Source organism: Cricetulus griseus, chromosome 3 (assembly GCF_003668045.3).
Source record: "Cricetulus griseus strain 17A/GY chromosome 3, alternate assembly CriGri-PICRH-1.0, whole genome shotgun sequence".
In the NCBI taxonomy this organism is placed as follows: Eukaryota; Metazoa; Chordata; class Mammalia; order Rodentia; family Cricetidae; genus Cricetulus; species Cricetulus griseus.
The window spans coordinates 51,469,585-51,489,448 of record NC_048596.1 but is presented as its reverse complement, the minus strand read 5'-3'; the positions used below and the strand labels follow the sequence as shown (position 1 = coordinate 51,489,448).

Below are 19,864 nucleotides of genomic sequence, written 5' to 3'. Positions count from 1 at the left end.
CTCACTGGGCAGTTGGGCTGTGTATACTCTGGCTCAACCCCAGCAGCCTCAGGGAAGTCACCAGGAGCCTTTAAACAACACCCCACTGGGGCAGGAACAGACGGACAACCCAGGCCAATTAGGAACCAGAAAAATCCTAACAGGGTGAACACCCAGAACAGGGTGGGGGAACGGGGGGGCTAGCTGTGGCTGCCCAGCTTGCTGCAAGCCTCACAGTCAAAACCTTCCTAAAACAACCCCTTGGCGGCCTTGGAGTATAATTTAATCTTCCTTTGATGCCTCCAGATCTCACCCTGCCTCAGGCCACTCGGAGAACATCAATAATTGCTGAGTCCAGGTGGTAAGCAAAGAGGAGGGGCTGGAAAAGGGGGTCACCAGCTGCCCCTGCCCTGTGGTAGGGGAGGAGGAGCTGGCAGGCACTTCAGCAGGAGGATTGCAGCCCTAGGAGGATGTCACCTTTAAGTACGGGGCCCAGGAGGAGAATGGAAGACCTTTACCAGACAAAACAGAAAACCCCAAGTGGTCCCCTCTCTGGTCCCCAGAGCTGGTGGGGTAGGGCATCTCCCAGGGGTCCCAGCAAATAGAAACAGCCAAAAGCAAGCTAATCATGATTGAAAAGACACACCAGGGTAAGAAACTTTGCTAAGGAAGAAGCAATATACAGTGCCCTGCAGAGTTCATAGGAAACTTTGATTCAAACCAGAAGAGGCAGTGTATGCTTATAATCCCAACACTTGAGAGGAGGCTGGGGGAGGAGAATTGCTGAGTTGAAGGTCAGATTAAACTGTATAGTGAGAACCTGTCTCAAAAAACCAAAGAGGGGAGGGAGTGGAAAGAGGAGAGGGGAAGGGAGAGGGAGAAAGAAGAAAGGGAGGGGGCAAAGGGAGAGAGAGCAGGCCTAGATGCTTAAGGACAGAAATGAGCTTGAAACTCTGACCTACTTCCTAGCTGAGGACCCTAAGCAAGTTACTTAACTTCTCAGTTTCCTTACAATATTTCACTAATAGTAGGACCACCATGCGTGTCAACCAAACTTCAAGTTGGCTTCTAGATCCTGTCTTAGACATAAGTCCATAGGAGAAAAGACCAGAGCATAACACAGAACTCCCTGCCCAGCTGGCTCTTGGGTGAGACTGAATGTACTTATTTGGTTTGTGTTGGCTTGTTAGATTTTCTGTCTTATACAAGAAATGCACATTATTAGATAATTAAACCATACTCAGAGAAATAAACAAAATAGGGACTGCAGTTGATCCCTAGAGAGAAGTAGCTGGGAGAAGGCTAGGGCGTCCACGAGTAGATGGAAGAATGGTCACTTGTGTCTGAGACTCAGACAAGAGTGGCCTTGGTTTTCTCAGGAGCCCAAGGCATGGCATCTCTGAGACCATAAGGACCAGTGCTCTGGACTTTCTGTCTGGGTATGCTCTAACATTCTCCATGCTTCTACTCAGGATACCGGGCAGGAAAGGATGGTATGTTGCAGACTGCCTCTCATGGGCAATAGCACCTCTCTCAGTTTTTCTCAGCTCCAGGTCCTCTAAATATCAACTCAGAGGGACTCTGGACCCTCAGACCAGAATCCCTTCCGAGATTTTCTCTTAAGAAAGGCAGCCTGGGCTTCTCAGCCCTTTGCCCAGCCCATAGCCCTCTGGGCTGAGCCACACTCCATTCCCCAAGCCCCATCTCCACCCCCACCAGCCTTGGCTGAAGCAGCTCTTTCTGGAGAGCTGGACTTGGTGGGTGCACAGCATTCTCACTGCCGGATGTTAATCCTCCAAACAAAGTCAAACATTAGCCCAGGAGACAGCTTATGCCTTATATAAGGCCCCCAGGGGAGACACAAACAGCCTGTTAGAGCTGAGCTGTCCTACCACAGCGGCTGCCGGACCCTAGGACAGAGCACGGCCACCACCACATCCACCTCCAGCCCTACTGGATCCAGCCCCAGCCACCAGGTGAGACGGGGATTGAAGGCCCCCAAGTCTAGCACCCAAGAACACCCCAAAGCCAGGCCCTGCTTCCTCACTGTGACTGATCAAACCCCTGGTGCCTTCAGTGACCTGCTTGGACTCTTCTGATACTCCAGCACAGGGCACCCACCCCAGGGAACAGCAAGGAGGCTTTGAGCTTGGGGAGGTCCTTCCCAGCCCACACGGAGCAATACAGGAATGTGCATTATTCTCCCCATCACCCACCTCCCACCTATGCAACCAACATCCAACTCTGGATCCTTGGTCCCTACTATATGGCCTGTGCAGCCCCATGCATGCACACCTCTAACATATAAGCACAGGGTCATATGCCTGCATCCACACAGACTTCATGCTGCATCTTAAATGTATGCATTCAGTAGATACCTCTGTGCCTACACACACACACACACACACACACACACACCTCCAGTACTGGTATTCTATAAACCTTCATGCAGCTGAGTACATCCACACACCAGAACCTCTACATCTTTACATGTGCGCACAGACATAGCTCCATACAAGCATGTTCATACTTGTAACTGGATACATCTACATGCTTGTGGTTCTATGATGCTCCATGGGCCTACATATTGTACACACACACACACACACACACACACACACACACACACACACACACACACACACATCTCTTGGCCTGATGCCTTGCCTACAGTTTTGGTTCGTCTTGCCTGGTGCCATGACCTTCTCTGAGCTTCTGGACCGTGTTGGAAGCATGGGCCCCTTCCAGTACCTGCATGTGACCCTGCTGGCCCTCCCAATCCTCGGAATAGCCAACCACAACTTGCTACAGATCTTCACAGCCACCACCCCTGCCCACCACTGTCGCCCACCCCCCAACGCCTCCGTAGGGCCCTGGGTGCTCCCCTTGGATCCGAAAGGAAAGCCTGAGAAGTGTCTCCGTTTCATACATCTGCCCAATGCCAGTCTTCCCAACGACACCCAGGGGCCCACCGAGCCGTGTTTGAATGGCTGGATCTACAACAGCACCAGAGACACCATCGTGACAGAGGTATGTGCAGCACCCTCTGCCCTCGCCTTTTCTTGGTTTCTCCCATACACCCTACAGCCCTTGTTGGTAGGAAGAGAGGCAGGGGGCTTAGACTTCCCGGGATTGGAGGACAGAGGACTGGGCAAAAAGGAAGGATTCCAGTACTCATGAAGAGGAGCTGAGTGGTTTGGTTCTTTCATGCTCAGAGCTCAAGCGTTCCTTCAACAATCCATGGAGAGATTGTTCTTTGGCTGGCACAATACTGAGCTCTGGGGATTCAAAAGATGTACAGTTCCTGCTCCTAGTGGGGTGCTGTAACCTTGTTGGATAGCATCAGTGGGTGAAAACATGAAGGAGTGTAACATGACTTGTTACCTTACACTATGCAGTGACCTTAGACTGTGACCTACCACACTTAGACTGATTATAGGGACAGGAAGGGGTGGTCATTGCAGGAAGCCCCTCTAAAAAAGCAGCCCTGGAGCTGAGACTGGAACACCAAGGGTTAACCAGACTAGGAGGAAGAAGAGGGACCTTCCATCCTGTGTAAAGCATTGGGGTAGAAGAGGGATTTCAGGGAGCAGAGGTTGAAAGACCCCTGAGCAGATCCAGAGGGCATCAGTTGCCCACACAGACACTGTGGCTTTACTTTCCAGTCACTCTTCTTAGAGAAGCTGATTTTCTCACCTGTTGTTTCTAGGAACTAGAGATAAACAAAATCCTCCAGTGAACTGGCAGGCTAGTCAGGAGACTGTGACAGGAGGAAGATGGGGTAATGGGAATTGGTATTTATTGAATGTCAGCTGACTGCCAGGCACATTTGGGTGCTTTGCCGACACTGTCTTGTTGCTATTAAGGGTGAGGCACCCAGTCCCAGGGAAGAGAAATGATTGTTCAATGTAGTGTACGTGGTCAGTTTCATGGCTGAATTTTAAAGCAAAATAACCCCTAAGTATAAAGTACAAGGGAGGACTTAGCCATAGATTCCAGGGAGGCTTAATAAAGGGACTCCCTGTGAGCCCCACGAGTACAAGATCCAAACATTGCTTCACTAGAAGACCTTTGCCTTGCAAACACACTCCTAGGTGGCCGCTCTGTGGGGCTGGGCTTCCTGAAATACTAAGGAATGCAGCCTCTTTATCTCCATTTCACAAAGGAGGCAATGGAGGCTCATCCCTGACTTTCTTCTGCGGGCAGAGGTGGGATTTGAATCCAAGGGTACACCATCTATATAATTATTCATGTAGTTAACAAATATTTATTCTATATAAGCATTTGTAATATGCCAGACACTATTCTAAACACCTTGCAAATGTTAACACCTTTGATCTTTTTGACAGCTACTAAGGTAATTAGTATTCAAACCCCATCTTTCAGATGGGAAGACTGAGCCCAGAGAGCTCCGAGTCACACCATGAATCAGCAGGCTCAGGTCTGAACAGGAGCACCGGGCACCAGAGCTGTGTTCCTGAATAGCACACTTGCTGCACTCATGTCCCCTAGACTAGACTTCTTTCCTATCACATCTATTATTTTCTGGTCTATGTCAATCACAGTGTTCAGAATGCATCAAGTATCCAAAAAACACTGAGCACATTGGTGTTATGGTGCAGAATGCTGAGACCACAGCACAGAGTCAAGGAAGACACTGGCCTTCCAGGTGCTTGCCTTTAGAGGGGACACAGATGCACCCCTCTAGGGGTCCTGTAGTTTGGTGGAATCTTCATGGATTCACTGTTGTGTCCCCAGCACCTGGAGTAATACTTGGCACAGAGGAGGGGCTTTGAGGAATAAATATTTGTGGAAGGAATAAATAAATGTTCCATAATCTTAAGATTCTGAAAGCCCGATGAAGAGGCTTCTAACCAGCACAGGGCCAGGAGGTCCTAAAGGTCCTGATGGAGTTAGCCATGCTTGCTCTTGAATGTAAAACAGAAGAGGTAGGGAGCGAGCCCAAGCAGGCAGTACACCCCAGATACAAGGCACAGAATGCCAAATGCAAAGTCACAGGTGCACAAACTGAAGAATAGACCAGAGCAGTGAGGCCTGGAGGCTATGGGACATGGGACAGGAGAGGACAGCAGGAGGGCCTGATATGGTCACCAAGGCAAACATGTGGCCTCTGTAACAAGGGATGAGGAGCCACTGGATGTGGCAGACAGAGTGTGGCAGGCTCAGGTTGCCATCTGAGGAGCCTCATTCTGCAGGATAGAGCGTGGCTTGTAGGGAGAGTTTTAGTCTAGCAGCAGGGTAAGCTAGTAGCGAGCTGCAGAGGACTCTGGGATGGAGGTGACAGATAGATGGAATGGTGGGTTTAGAAACTAGAAGAGAATAGAGAATAAGAATCTGAGGGTCTCTTGACTGAACAAATGTGGGAGCAGATAGGATACCAAAGATAAACCCAAAAGTTTCCCAGTGTATGTGTGGCTTGCTATGTGTCTGGGAAGATGGTGAAAAGGTATAAAAGGCACCACCCATCACTTCCAGAAACACAAAACCCAAAGAACAAACAGCCTGAAGGAAAAGCTGGGCATGGTGGCACACGCCCATAATTTCTGTATTTGAGAGCCTGAGGCAAAAGTTCGAGACCAGGCTAAGCTACATACTTCCAGTCCATCCTGGAATATACAGCAAGATCCTGTCTCAACTTTGGGAGCCCATTCCACATAGAGGGATACTCCCTGAGCCTAGACACACGGGGGTGGGCCTAGACCCTACCCCAAAGGATATGACAGACTCTTAAGACCCCCCTATGGAAGACCTCATCCTCCCTGGGGAGCAGAAAAGGTATGGGTTAGGTAAGGTGTTAGTTGGGAGGGGGGCTACGGGGAGGAAGGGAGAGATGGGGAACTGGGATTGATGTGTAAAACAACCTTGTTTCTAATTCAAATAAAAAATGGAGGAAAGAAAAAAAAGATACTGTCTCATAAAAAGAAAAAAAGGGGGCTGGAGAGATGCCTCAGTGGTTAAGAACACTAGCTGCTCTTCCAGAGGTCCCGAGTTCAATTCCCAGCAACCACATGATGGTTCACAGTGCGAGATCTGGTGCCCTCTCTGGCTTGCAGGGAGACATGCAGACAGAACACTGTATACAAAATAAATAAATAAATCTTTGCCAGGCATTGGCGGTGCACAATCCCAGCACTAGGGAGGCAGAGGCAGGAGGATCTCTGTGAGTTTGAGGCCAGCCTGGTCTACAGTGTGAGTTCCAGGACAGCCTCCAAAGCTACACAGAGAAACCCTGTCTCAAAAAAAGGAAAAATTAGAGGAAAAGAGGAGGTAGAAAGGTAGAGAAGGAAGCAGTGAAGGAAGAAAGGCAGGCTCATAAGGAATAATGAGATGGCCTCACCACGAACATGGTGCGTGAGTTCACAGGTGCCAGGTAGATACAGGTGTGTGCATGAGTTCATTTAACCCTCACAGCCCTCAGAGTTTAGCACTTTGATTATTTTGTTTGCATAGATGAGGAAATTGAAAGACAGGTCACTAGCCAAGGTACAACATTCACAAAGGGTAGAGTGGAGAATTCAAGTCCCTGAGGTAGGGCTCTAGAGGCCATGCTCCTTAAGGCTGCACAGAACCTGACCTGTAATCCGTGAGACTGACTGTCCACCCTTCACCCCACTGAGAGTTGGGTGGTCTGACATGTCCACAGATGTCCCACCCCACCCTTCAGTAGCTCCTCCAGGACAGGGACAATATCTCTCCCACCTATATCTGCCACATCACAGGACTAGGTATGCAGTAGGTACTTAAACAATGCTAAATACAGGATAAGTTACTCCTGCATCTACAGAGGTATCACTGACCACTGGGAAGCAGCTTCCTTTCCAGGTCACTCCTCAGGTGGGCTTCCGGGAGCCACACCAAGGGCAGAACCAACAGGGCCTCATACACAGTCAAGCATCAGTTCACCTTTATGTCAGCCTAATTTCCGGTGGGTCACCATTCCATTCCTTGAGATGATGGGAGTCTGCACACTGTAGGGGATCAGCAGTCCTCAGGGGCTGTACCCTTGTCCATGTCAGACCTCATTTAGCTCTGCATTAAGTTCTAATTCCCTGGGGACATAGCCATGACAAGCCCACAAGAAGGTTCTCCTGCCCAGCCCAGCCACTGGAACATTAATGGCCAAACCCAACAAGAACAAACACAGGCGTCGTGGCATTTTTCACTCAGCCACAGCAAATACAGGCTCCATCTGCTTGGGGTGGGGGGGAGGTAGAATGCGGCTGTGCCTCCCATGTGAGAGAGGCAATCCAGACTCTTCCAAAGGAGCTTTAACTAGGACATTAAAAGGAAGCAAAGGCCTTTCTTCTATGTCTGGGAAGTATGGGAGCCTGGATGCTGATCCCTAGGTTCCCAGGACTATAACTCACAGCCGCATACACTGAGCCAGCCCACAGTCCTCTGGGCCTTGGCCCAGCCTCACGTGAGCAAAGTGCACCTTTTGAAGGCCCCTGGACTCCCTCTTAGCTTTGTACCTTTCTGTCCTGATTCCAGGGCCACGAGAAGCCCCTGATCTCTACCCAAGGCAGGACTCTTGCAGGGTCTCTGGTCAACCACCTCTGACCTTACTGATCCCCATCACCAAATACCCAGGCTACCCAGATTCAGGACACTTACTCCTCTGTCTCTTGTGTTCAGTCCCATTCCTGATCCACATCCCGACTGGCTGCCCTCAGCCCTGCTTCAGGCACTCTCTGCTTCAACCTCTTTCTCAGCCTCAGATCTGACTCCCCAGTAAGGACATAGGAGTTTCACCCTGGCTACATTTCTGGCCAGCCTAACCCCAGTGGCAGCCATTATGTAAAAAGTTCTTGATCATTTGCACAGAGCAATTTGGTACTTCCCTAAGTCCCAGAGCTCTCTCAGTGGACATCCTCTGTGTGCAGGTCTCTGAGCTGCTGCTTCCCCTCCCCACTGTTGTGAGCAGGCAAGTAAAGCGCTATCCCTACCATTCTATAGAAAATGACACTGGGCTCAGATCCAGATAGGATCCTGCACAGCTCTATTGTTGGGCCAGGAGAACCTAACTCCAGAACCATACCCCATCTGTGGCTTCACATGTCACAGCTCATCGGACATGTGACAATAATAATAATAATAATAATAATAATAATAATAATAATAATAATAAATATGATTGCTGTGAGTTGAACACATGGTATCTTCCAGATTTAAGGCTGGGCACTTCTCATCCCTTAAGTCATTCACAGCTCCAAGAAGTAGGCACCAGGTACAGCTGAGGACTCTGACCACATAGACGTTAAACATCTGTCCCAGGACATGAGAGATGACTCAGCCAGCAAAGTGCTTTCCGCATAAGCATGAGGACCTGAGTGTCATCCCAAACACCAGAAAAGCTGGGCGCAGCAGTTCTAGCCTGCAATCCCAGCACTGAGGAGGCAGAGCTGATAGCCAGTTTAGCTGACCAGAAAGCTCCATGTTCGGTAAAACTGGAGGAGAGCAATTAGAGAAGTCACCTCTGGCTTTCACATGTGTGGGCACACACATATAAATAAACAAACATGTACACCCATGCAAATATGCATGTGCACACACACACACACACACACACACACACACAGTCAGAAAATACACAAAATTTACACAGTAAATACACATGTTTTGTGTCCTTTTGATGCTTCCCAAGATACTTGGCTTGTCCTCTTTGGTCCTCATGCCCCCCAAATAGGTTCCATCAGGGATATGAGAATTCACAGGGCCAGCAACAACATTCCCTAAGGTCTTACCTGGCTCCAAAAGACCTTCAGGTGAAGAGAATCTGTTTCGTTCCCTCATGCTTATGGGCAGGGCCATGGGTGAAATATTGCTTGAGTCTGCATTCTCTACAAACAACAAGATTTGATTGTGTCTGCCTCCTAAATGGCTCATGGTGACATCTGTCATCCAGTCTGCTTACCCTCTGAGAGACCTCCCAGCCACTCTTCTTGCTACACTAACTCCTAAACCATAATGGCTGAGGGTCTCAGACCTGCACCCCGCAGTTTGTGTTGCGAGGCAGGGTGGCCAGGGATACATGAGCTTCATCGCTCATGAAATCCACCTGCAGTGTAATTATCTTCTTTTTAATATTTAACCACAGAGTGCTTGTTCTGAGCTTCTAAACATCACTAAAGGATGGTGGCACTACTCCAGTGGATGTCATGCTGCAGTTTTGAAGGTTTCTCTCCTCGCTGACCGAGTTGTGTGCTAGATACTGCCTATCCCACCACACACACACATCTCACAAAGGAGGCAGTTTTCCTCATAGAATTTGGAATGCAAACCTCTTATGCAGATGTGGAGAATGATACAAACTCCGTTTTCATCTGCAGCTTTTTGTTGCTATAACAAAGGCTTCAACAGTAAGTCATGGCTTGACTATTACTAATAAAGAAGTGTTTCTTCTCTAAGAATTCTGAAAAAAAAAAAGTAGCATTCCAGACTGATGGTTGGATCTGCAGGGCCATCCTAGGACCCAGACTGACAGCATCTCTGCCATCTTCAGTACTTGGCTCTGGGGGTTGCTGTAGTCATCACTATTCCCATCCGTAAGAAAGGAGAAAGAAAGAAAAAAAAAAGGAAAAGAAAGGAGAAAGCATGCAAGCCCAGGCTCCTAGGGAGGCCCTCTTAAGCCAATGAGGTAGAAATGCCACAAGCATTTCCTTATCAAGAACCACATGGCTCCCCATAGCTACAGCATCACACAGGAAGCGTGCTTTTTGCTTCAAGGGAAGGAGATGAGCTCATTTATGTGAGTAGTAGGTCTTTTCTTGAGATTTTCCTGAACGACCTACGCTGGCATGTCACAAAGTACCAGAAGTCTCTCTAACACCACCATCATGCTTCTCTTCCTATGCCCTCACCTCCTCCTGTGCTCCCTTTCCTCCTTTGGTGACACACTATACCATGTGGGCCCCTTCACTGTTAGAAATGTCTACCAGGATTAGTGGACATGTTGGCTCACTTGAAGCTAGCTGAAAGATCTGGAGTCTCACTTCCAGAAGAGAAAGGTCAGAAAAAACTCCTTGGGCTCTGTGGGTCTCTCCCCACACTTTATTTCTGAAACACTCTTGAGAGGCATTTCCAGGGAACATTCTTCACTTCATTACACAAGTAATTCAGGATGTCTGGAGCAAAGAATGTGTGCTGGGATTAGCAGGAGATTAGAGCAGGCAGGTTGGCCAGGTCAAAGCGTAGCTGCTGCAGCCTTATAAACCTCTCAGCAGGGAAGTGGGTGTCTTTACCTAGCCAACAAGAGGCAATCAGAATATTCTTAGCAAAATAGAAACCTAAAAGCCATTTAAGTCACTGGGGAAGACTTCTCATACACCTGTCACCACAGCAACCTACTGTGAGCCTGTTTCCTCACCTGTAAAATGGGAACATAACACAGATGTAATGAGGGCTGAAGAAAGCAAAGTATAAAAAAAGCTTAACTTAGGACAGTGTCTGGTACGGGGAGCCCTCAGTAAACATCAGCTGTCACTGTGCATTAAAAGGCAAGATGGTGAGGCCCATATTAAGGCAATTGCAATGAAAATAGAGGGGCTAGAAGACCGGCTCAGAAGTTAGGAGCAGTTGCTCTTGCAGAGGACCTAGTTTCCAGCATCCACATGGTAGCACAACCATCCATCCATCCATAACTCCATCCCAACAAGATCCAGCTTCTTCATCTGACCTTTGGAGGCACCAGGCATGCACAGGGTGCACATACACATAGGCAGGCAAAACACTCGATACACAAAAGAAACAAATTGAAAGCACAGAAAAAAATACAGTTTCAAAAACAAAGCTGGGTGTGGTGGCACACACTTTTAACCCAAGCACTAGGTAGGCAGAGGCAGGTAGATCTCTGTGAGTTCTAAGACAGCTTTTGTCTATATAATGAGTTCCAGGACAGTCAGGACTATGTAAAGAGATCTCCTCTCTCTCTCTCTCTCTCTCTCTCTCTCTCTCTCTCTCTCTCTCTCTCTCTCCATATATATATATATATGCATGCATATATATATTATATATATATTTGAAACTTGAAGATCAAATGATTGTGAATGACTATGAGGTGGGAGTGGGGTCTCTGTAAACACCAGGGCTAGCAGAGTTTTGATCCAATTGAGGCAAGAAGTCCCTTTCAACACTACTCAGTAGTTTGTGTTGGTTCAAATTTCTAGAGTCTGACCCCAGGCAGTTTATTTTAGGCATATTGAAGTACAGCACAATTTTGAAAAAGTTTTCTGGTGACAATTAGCTCAATCCTGTATGCACAATAAAGCTTAAGGCATCACTGCACTGAAACTCTTAGTAAAATACATGTGATCTCTTTCGTAAAAATGGGTTCTAGAGCCTGACTGAGAAGTAATGCTCAGCGTTAGGGTGCAGGGCAGTGGTTCTCAGCCCTCTTAATGTTGTGACCCTTTGACATAGTTCTTCATGGTGTGGTGACCCCAACCATAAAATTATTTCATTGCTACTTCAGAACTGTAATTTTGCTACTGTTAGGAATCATAATGTAAATATCTGATGTACAGTGTATCCGATATGCACCCCCTGTGAAAGGGTCATTTGACCTCGAGGGGTTGCAACCCAAAGGTTGAGCACCACTGGTCTAGGGAGAATGAGTGAAGTAAGCAGGAGAGTCTGAGGGAAGCCAGGTGTGATGGCACACACCTGTTATCCCAGCATTCGGGAGGCAGAGGCACGTGGATCTCAGTGAGTTCAAGGCCAGCCTGGTCTACAAACCAAGTTCCAAGAAAGCCAGTGACACAGAGAAACTCTGACTCAAAAAACTAAATAAATAAAAGTCTGGAGGAATCAGGTGTGGCCTAGACCTACAGATAGCACAGGTCAGCAGGCTATTAATTACATACATTCCCGGCCTTCTGGCTGGAAAGCAGGTTACATATGTCTGTCTTTGAAGAGACAGCCCTGCATGTTTAACATTCCTGGTTTCCCTAGTGCATATCTGTAAGCACAAGGACAGCATGTCCTCTACAAGGCAGGAGAAAGAGGGTGGGGCCAAAGGGAGGACACCAGCATGCTCTTGTGCATGTGGAGTTCTTAGAAGTATAGAATTGAATTTGTCAGAGGCCAGAAATTGAGGAGATTGGTGTGGAATGAGCACAGGAAAGCTAGCCATCGATAGACACACCGTTGTAGCTGAATGGGAAGAATAACCTTTGAGTTCTGTTGCACAGCACAGTGACTATAGTCCTCATAATGGATTGAATTTCAAAACAACTAAAAGAAGAAACTTTAAATGTGTCACCACAAGAAATATAAAGCAGGAAGGGGATGGACAGGGTTCCGTAGCATGATTTGTTCTTTGCCCTTTTACCAAAAACATGGCCGGGTTCTCCACACGAGTAATATAATTAAGATTCATCAATTCAAAGTCATGTAAATTTCAAAAGCAAGTATTTTTAAAAGCCAGGGCTGCCATTTGGTGGGGGGGGGGATCTTACAAAGAGTGGAAGGACAAGTCCTGTTAAGTCTGGGATGTCCATGGGATGTCATCCAGGTAGTGTTTTCAAGTAGGCCACAGTCCCAGGGTCCGAAGACCAGAAGGTAGGCTGGGCTGCAGAAATAGATTTGGGGTTTTTGGCATAAAGAGTAATCTCAACCCTAGGAACAGGTGGTAGTGTCTGGGGAAAGTAGATGAGAAGGACCCAGAGGGAGCCCTGGAGAAGCTAAAAGATCAAGGCAGGGAGAAAGAAACCAGAGGATGGCGGGGGGGGGGGGGCCGACTGGAGGAGCAAAGAGCAAGAGGTGTAGGGAAACTGCCAAGGGCTAAGCCAGGTCAGGATGCAGAAGATCTGTAGTGCTGGTAACAAATAAGCTGTGGTTAGCTTTGGAGAGCATGGCTTCAGTGTGTCAGCCAGAGCAGAGCTGAGAAATGAGTGGAGAGGGTGGGTCACAGCAATGGTTGTTTCTCATTCAAGAGAGCTGGAGGGGGTGTAGAAAGGGAAGTTTATGGGAACAGATGGAGAAGAGTTAGGAGAGAAAGAAAGGGAGGAAGGGGGGAGGAAGGGACGGAGAGACGGAGGGAGCAAAAGAGTAAACCTTAAGAGAAGGAGAGGTGAGGTCAAGGATGCAGGTGGAGGCCCTGGCCTTGGAATGTGGGAGAAAGGAGAAGGAAGACTGGGAGCTGCAGGACACAGATGGGCTTTCAGTGGAAGCGACAGAGTACAGAGGTCAATGGAGCAGCTAAGCAGACTTTGTAAACTATACAACAGGTGACACACACTTGAGGAATGTTGTCATCACACAGTCATGGGCCAAGGACATAAGGAACCCCATAGGCAGAAAGAATTGGTGCTTGGGAAGCTCAGGGAAGCCAAGGCATGTGAGTGCCTGTGTGTGCATGCATGAGTGTGTGTGGGGGCGGGTGCAGGCTGAGCATGGCTGGGGGGACTGGGCTGTGTTGAACTGGCATGGCCCTATCTTGATCTTGTGCAGTGGGACTTGGTATGCAGCTCCAACAAACTGAAGGAGATGGCTCAGTCGATCTTCATGGCAGGCATACTGGTTGGAGGGCCTGTGTTTGGAGAACTGTCAGACAGGTGAGGCTTGGGAGCACATTCCACGTACATCGCCTCCTAACTCTGTTCTGCCCGTGTACCCCAAAGAAGCAAAAGCTGGGAGAGGTAAGAAGTATGGTCCTTTCTGGGCAGATACTATTCCCTTATCCAGGAGTCCTCATTTGAATCTTCTGGCCTCTCAACAGAGGTTTTCAGACACAGTGTGATTGTGGTTACATAGTATAAAGCCAGGGCAGGTGGATTGCTTAGAGATACATGACCTCTGCTCAGTCAGCTAAGCTGATGCAGAAGAAATAACTCATTAACTCAATGTTCCTACTGCAAACTTGCTGAAAAACAGCAATTAACAGCAAGGCTCTGTCTGGTAAGAGAGTTATATGCTCCACCCGGTCCTTGAGTGAGGATTGGGGGTTGTCTTCAGCCCTTTGCCCCAAAGCCTGCAAAGTCACTCAATTTGGCAGATACACAGTGACTAACCTGGCCCTTCCTCTCTTCTGAGTTGCAGGTTTGGCCGCAAGCCCATCCTGACCTGGAGCTACCTAATTCTGGCAGCCAGCGGCTCAGGTGCTGCCTTCAGCCCCAGCCTCTCCATCTATATGATCTTCCGATTCCTGTGTGGCTTCAGCATCTCAGGCATTAGTCTGAGCACCGTTATCTTGAGTGAGCCACAGTGGGGGCCTGAGCAGAAAGGCTTTGGGAGCACTGGCCAAAGCTGAGAGAATGGGTTAGATTCAATCCAGAGGCCTACCTTTGGTTTCTCAAGACCCTTCTGAATTTCACAACAATCACGAACATAATGACAGCAGTTATGAAGCTATAGGGCTTGCCTTGGGTCGGGGCACTCCGCTAGGCATGTGATCCTATGCACTGGGATACATAGAAATGAGTGATATTACATCTGTTGTACAGATGATGAAATTGAGGTGCAAAGCAAGGGAAGTCACTTGCCAGTGGAGAGACATATAACTGGGGAAGATGGAGGCCCAAATTTGAGTCCTATGTCCTTGGGTTTCAGGTGCAATATCTGCAAAATGGTGCTAATTGAATCCTTGAGATCAGATGAAGTCAGGTAGCTTCTGGGAGGCAGAAGTTGGTACCAATTCACAGGGAGCTGCCTGGGGCCTGATAAGACCCTAATCTGGTCCTTGGGCTCCTCTCACAGATGTGGAATGGGTACCCACCTCGATGCGGGCCATCTCATCAACATCAATTGGGTACTGCTACACCTTTGGTCAGTTCATTCTGTCCGGCCTGGCCTATGCCATTCCTCAGTGGCGCTGGCTACAGTTAACAACATCTGTTCCCTTCTTCATCTTCTCCCTGTTATCCTGGTATGTGGCCCTCTTCTGTTCTCCTCTCTATCCAATTCCACCAGGGACAAATAAGGGCTCCATACCTAACATCCAGCACCATCTGTCCCCAGCTCCCTTGTGCCAGAGTCAAGGAAGGCCCTCCAGGGGAGAAGAGTTACACGTACTGAGGCATGCTGTAGGAAAGGGCAGGTGTTGGGACACTGGGAGATGCCTGCTGCTGAAGAAGGGGCATGAGTTGAGATGGATAGGAGGGGCCTGGTCCATCATGAGCACAGAGATCCAGGGAGGCCTCAACTTCATGTGAAGTACGATAGAAAAGGGCAGAAGGTTCTGTGGGGTTGCCAGGCCTATCCAAAGTTCTGTTTGTGAAAATAAAATGGCCCAGAGATACAGACCCACATGGTGAGACCGAGGACAGAAAGAAGGGGTCTGCAGGCTAGAGGATGCTGGGAGAGAAATCTGAAAGACATTTTAAAGAGAGTTTACACAGAATTGGAAGGTTTTCAGATATAAAGTACAAAAGAATATCCAAAGTGGAGCCTCAGCCTTGGACCCTATGAGAATTGAGTTGGTTATATGGGAGAAGCAGGGTGTTCAGAGATCTTATTATCAACCTGTTGAAGCCAAATCCACACAGAGAGACAGCAGATTAACCTGCATAACTCATTGTTGAAGCCCAAGTTCTAGAAGTCACAAACATTCTAAGGAAAAATTGTGAAGCTGTGGATAGCCCATTCTGGACACTGATGTTGTCTCTGATCCTAGTTGCATCTCTGTTTGATGGGAGCATTATTGTCCCTACCCAAAGATGAGGAAATTGAGGCCCAGGGGAGGCTACATGGAAAAGTACAGACTTGAGATGGATGGAACTTCAACTTGGAAATGAACATGGAACTGTCAGAAATGAATAGCAATCTGAGAGGGGGGGGGGGGATGAGACCAGAGAGTGGGAACAGAAACATGTACTCATCCTGGGAGCAGCCAGAGTCGGGAGACAAAAAGGGCAGACAGCAGAGTATAGCTGAGAGCTCAGTGTGACTTGGGGCAGGTCTCACCCATCCTAAGAAGCCTCAAGATTTTTCTAGATAAGATGAGAATGATATTTCTGATTACCCTAAGTTTTGTGAGGCTGACCTACAGGTAGGCTTCTTGACTGGAGCCACTTCTGTCATTATTCTCAGGGAGACAAAGCCGGAGCCCTGGGCTCAGCCATGAGCATGAGAAAAACTCCTTCACAGTCTCAGTGAGACCAGACTCACTGGACTGTCAAGGCAGAAACAGAAGCTATAAGTCCATGAGCTGGGATCAGGGGTCTGAGGCCAGGTACCAAATCCACCCTCCAAAGGCCCTGAAGGAATCCATGCCAAGGAAGGCCAGGGAAGTAGAAGTAAATGTCCCCCCAGCTGTCCAGCCTCAGGTATGCCATCCCCTCCCCATTTCTCCTACCTTAGTCTAGTCCCTGGGGCTCTTAGCTAAGGAAGACATCCAACAACAACCAGCAATCTAGGTTTGGAAGCATTGGAAGGCTGTTTAAGGAGATGGGGTACAGAATGTTGGAATTTGTCGTAACTAGAGGCAACCCATGTACAAAGATGGACCAATGTGAAGTTACCAGAAAATGTGTTAGGCACCTCATGTTTCTTGGCCTCCTACCCTATGGCCCTGGATGCAGACATCTCAAACGGGACTCTAGAACAGGCGTCACTGTGTTTTGACTCTGGCCCCCAGGTGGGTACCAGAGTCCATTCGCTGGCTGGTTCTATCTGGAAAGTTCTCAAAGGCCCTGAAGACACTCCAACGGGTGGCTACCTTCAATGGCAAGAAGGAGGAGGGGGAAAATATCACCATAGAGGTAGGTGGGGAGGGATTATAGTTGGGGCAGGACCATGTGTCTGCCCTCTCCAGCCTCTGTTTCCTTGACTTGTATTCCTTCTGTTCCCCAATACATCGTCTGGAACAACTAGACTTGAATCTCCTTCCCTTCCACCAGCTAGGCCCAATAACAGCACCTCTCCTTCTCCTATGTCCCAAGGAACTGAAGTTCAGCCTGCAGAAAGACATCGACTCAGTCAAGATCAAATATGGCTTATCTGACTTGTTCCGGGTATCCATCCTGCGCCGTGTGACCTTCTGTCTCTCCCTGGCCTGGTAACCTGCCCCCTCACCCTACCCATGTCCTGCACAGGGTTGATGGGCAAGGAGGTGTCCATCAGGACAAAGCCTAGTGTGCCTGCAAGAGAAATCAAGGAATACCTACTGGTAGCTACCAAGTCAAGCTTCCTTCCCTGAAGTCCCATATTCAGCTGAGAGTGTCTACTTCCCTCTGAGGTCACACTGCGCCACACAGGGCAGGTGCTCTAGACCCGTCAGCGCACATCCTGGTGACAGAACTTTCCCCACATCTGCATCTCTCTGCCTGAAGCCTTCTAGCTTAGCTCTGTCCTCTGGAACCACACAGAGCAGAGCTAACCCTGCAGGCTGCAGACTTGCAGGAAGCAATTATGTATCTGCCAAGTTTCCTTTTCTGACTGATCCTACATCTTCCCCACACACCTTTTGTGACCTGGTTGTGAGACCATTTTCCATCCTAGTCTTCCCCAGGATCAAGTTTGTCCCACATTTTGCCATAATTCTGAGAGAGGAGGAGGAATTATGTTCACACTGTTCACAGCTTGAGTTTCACCTCTGCCTCTCTGAATGTTCCACTTCTACTGAACAAAAACATCATTTCCTGCCTCCTCTGGTCTCTGTTAGTCTATGGAGCCAATCTTGGGCACCTTTGCCATGAATGCCATAGACCATGACCATGCAAGACATGACCAGTCAATCCCGGCACTTTTCATTGAGCTCAGACACAGTCTTGCAAACTCAACTGTACTCAAGCAGCCTATATCAATTAGCTATAGCTGACACAGTAAACAAAACTATTTATCACCCTGGTAACCCAAGGGAAACTATGGGAAGAGATCTCAGTTTGTCTGCAAGTGCTGACCAATGCCTATCTGTCTGTCAGGTTTTCTACTGGTTTTGCCTACTACAGTTTGGCTATGGGGGTAGAAGAATTTGGAGTCAACATCTACATACTCCAGATCATCTTTGGTGGGGTCGACATCCCAGCCAAGTTCATCACAATCGTCTCCATAAGTTATCTGGGCCGGCGCATCACCCAAGGCTTCCTCCTGCTCCTGGCAGGAGGGGCCATCTTGGGAATCAACTTGGTGCCTTCAGGTGAGGGGTTGAGGACACCCTAGGACTCTCTGGAAGATGCTACCACAAGCTGGAAAGTGAATTCCAGCTTTGTTAGCTCTCCTTCAATTCACTGTGTTGGCTTTAAACAGATCCCTATTTTTTGTGGGGCTCAGGTTACTTTTCTAGAAAACAATCCAATTGGCCAACTCAACAAAACATTAGGAGTAGCAAATGGATTATTTCTCACCTGCCCTTTTTCATATGAGCTTCTGGGCAATCAAGCACTAAGAGAGACAAAGTCTGCTACTGAGCGAGAACATTCAGGTGCTCATGAACTCTGAGGCCCATCCTCCAACCCCTTCCCATGCAGAAATGCCGCTCATGAGAACAGCACTGGCTGTATTTGGGAAAGGATGCCTATCTGGTTCCTTCAGCTGCCTCTTCCTCTACACAAGTGAACTCTACCCCACAGTTGTCAGGTTGGTGATGACCTGGGTCAGGGGCTAACTCGTGGAACTGTAGCATTCTCCTTCTGCCCTCTACCCAAGGGTCCCAGGGCTGTCCTTTAAAAGCCCTCTGCACAGGCTGCCAATCCCTTCTCTGAACCCTCCCAGGCAAACAGGTATGGGTATTAGTAACTCGTGGGCTCGAGTGGGAAGTATGATAGCTCCACTGGTGAAAATCACGGGTGAGGTGCAACCCTACATCCCTAATGTCATCTTTGGGACCACGGCCATACTGGGAGGCAGTGCCGCCTTCTTTCTACTTGAGACCCTCAACCGGCCCTTGCCAGAGACTATCGAGGACTTAGAAGACTGGTGAGTTAGTTCCCTGCCTCTGGCCTCCGGGACTCCTCATTGAGCAAACAGGCCAGAGCTCCATTCTTTTCCTAAACTCTATGTCCCTAGGCACCAGCAAGTCAAGAAATCAAAGCAGGAGCCAGAAGCAGAAAAGTCACTTCAGACAATCCCTCTGAAGACTGGAGGATTGGACCCCAGCTGAGAACAACAGAATCACCTTCCCTGCCCTCCAGAGACCAATCCCAAGCAGTTCCCTTTCAGGGCTCCTTGAGCACCTTGGAGACTGGGGGAGACCCTGGGTGGGCCCACGCTCTTAGAACAAAAACTTCTGAGAGTTCAGTAAAGGTATCTCCACCATCACCACCTCCACCATAGATCACAACCCAGACCTCACCTGTTCAAAGCTCTGGCCATAAGGCTTCCAATACTCACCTCTGCACTCATCCTCTCTGCAGCCCAGGCCCTGGCATTCTTCTACCTACCCTTTCTGTATTGGCCACCTTCCTCCATTGCCCCACCCCCATTTCCCTTGAGATTCCCCTAGCAGATCTTTCTTTCCTTGGTAAGAAATTTCAATAAACCAAAATGAAGAACTCAGGCCATTATGCTTCAGAAAGAGGGCTGGCCACCATGTGTGGTCACACACATGTCCATCTATACTGCCTGGACATACAGATGTGGGCACTCGGCTGCATGCAAGCTGGGCTGCTGTGAACACATACATGTATCCTAGTCTGTCTGTGCAGCTATAACAGACTACCACAGGCTGGATTGCCTAAACAATAGAAATGCATTGCTCTTAGTTCTGGAGGCTGGGAAGTCCAACCAAGGTCAAGGTATTGGTGTTCAGTGTCTGGTGAGAATCTTCTTACGGTGTCTCCACAAAGCTGGTCCCCTCCAGTGATTTCACCAGGCACTAATCCATTTCCCGAGAAGAGATCTGTATTAGTCAGCTCTCTATCACCATGACAAAATACCTTAAGAGGAAGATTTTATGTGGTCTCTCAGCTTGAGGTTTGATCCATCCTCA

General features: G+C 48.5%; 1 protein-coding gene across 1 annotated transcript; it reads left to right on the top strand.

Moving 5' to 3' along the window:
• Nucleotides 1-2,676: 2,676 nt before the first annotated feature.
• On the top strand, nt 2,677-19,036 carry Slc22a8 (solute carrier family 22 member 8). Its single transcript, XM_035441590.1, has 10 exons — nt 2,677-3,009; nt 13,450-13,553; nt 14,038-14,192; nt 14,695-14,863; nt 16,574-16,697; nt 16,878-16,993; nt 17,859-18,073; nt 18,405-18,513; nt 18,649-18,852; nt 18,943-19,036. Exons 1-10 carry the CDS (start codon nt 2,677-2,679, stop codon nt 19,034-19,036), a joined length of 1,623 nt encoding a protein of 540 aa, XP_035297481.1.
• Nucleotides 19,037-19,864: the final 828 nt, after the last annotated feature.

Excerpts from the sequence above, each read along its gene's own strand:
- Slc22a8 (XM_035441590.1), top strand. The coding sequence starts at position 2,677 with ATGACCTTCTCTGAGCTTCTGGACCGTGTTGGAAGCATGGGCCCCTTC. Across the intron at positions 3,010-13,449 it reads GAGACACCATCGTGACAGAG|TGGGACTTGGTATGCAGCTC; the intron begins GTATGTGCAGCA and ends GATCTTGTGCAG. Across the intron at positions 16,698-16,877 it reads GGGAAAATATCACCATAGAG|GAACTGAAGTTCAGCCTGCA; the intron begins GTAGGTGGGGAG and ends CTATGTCCCAAG.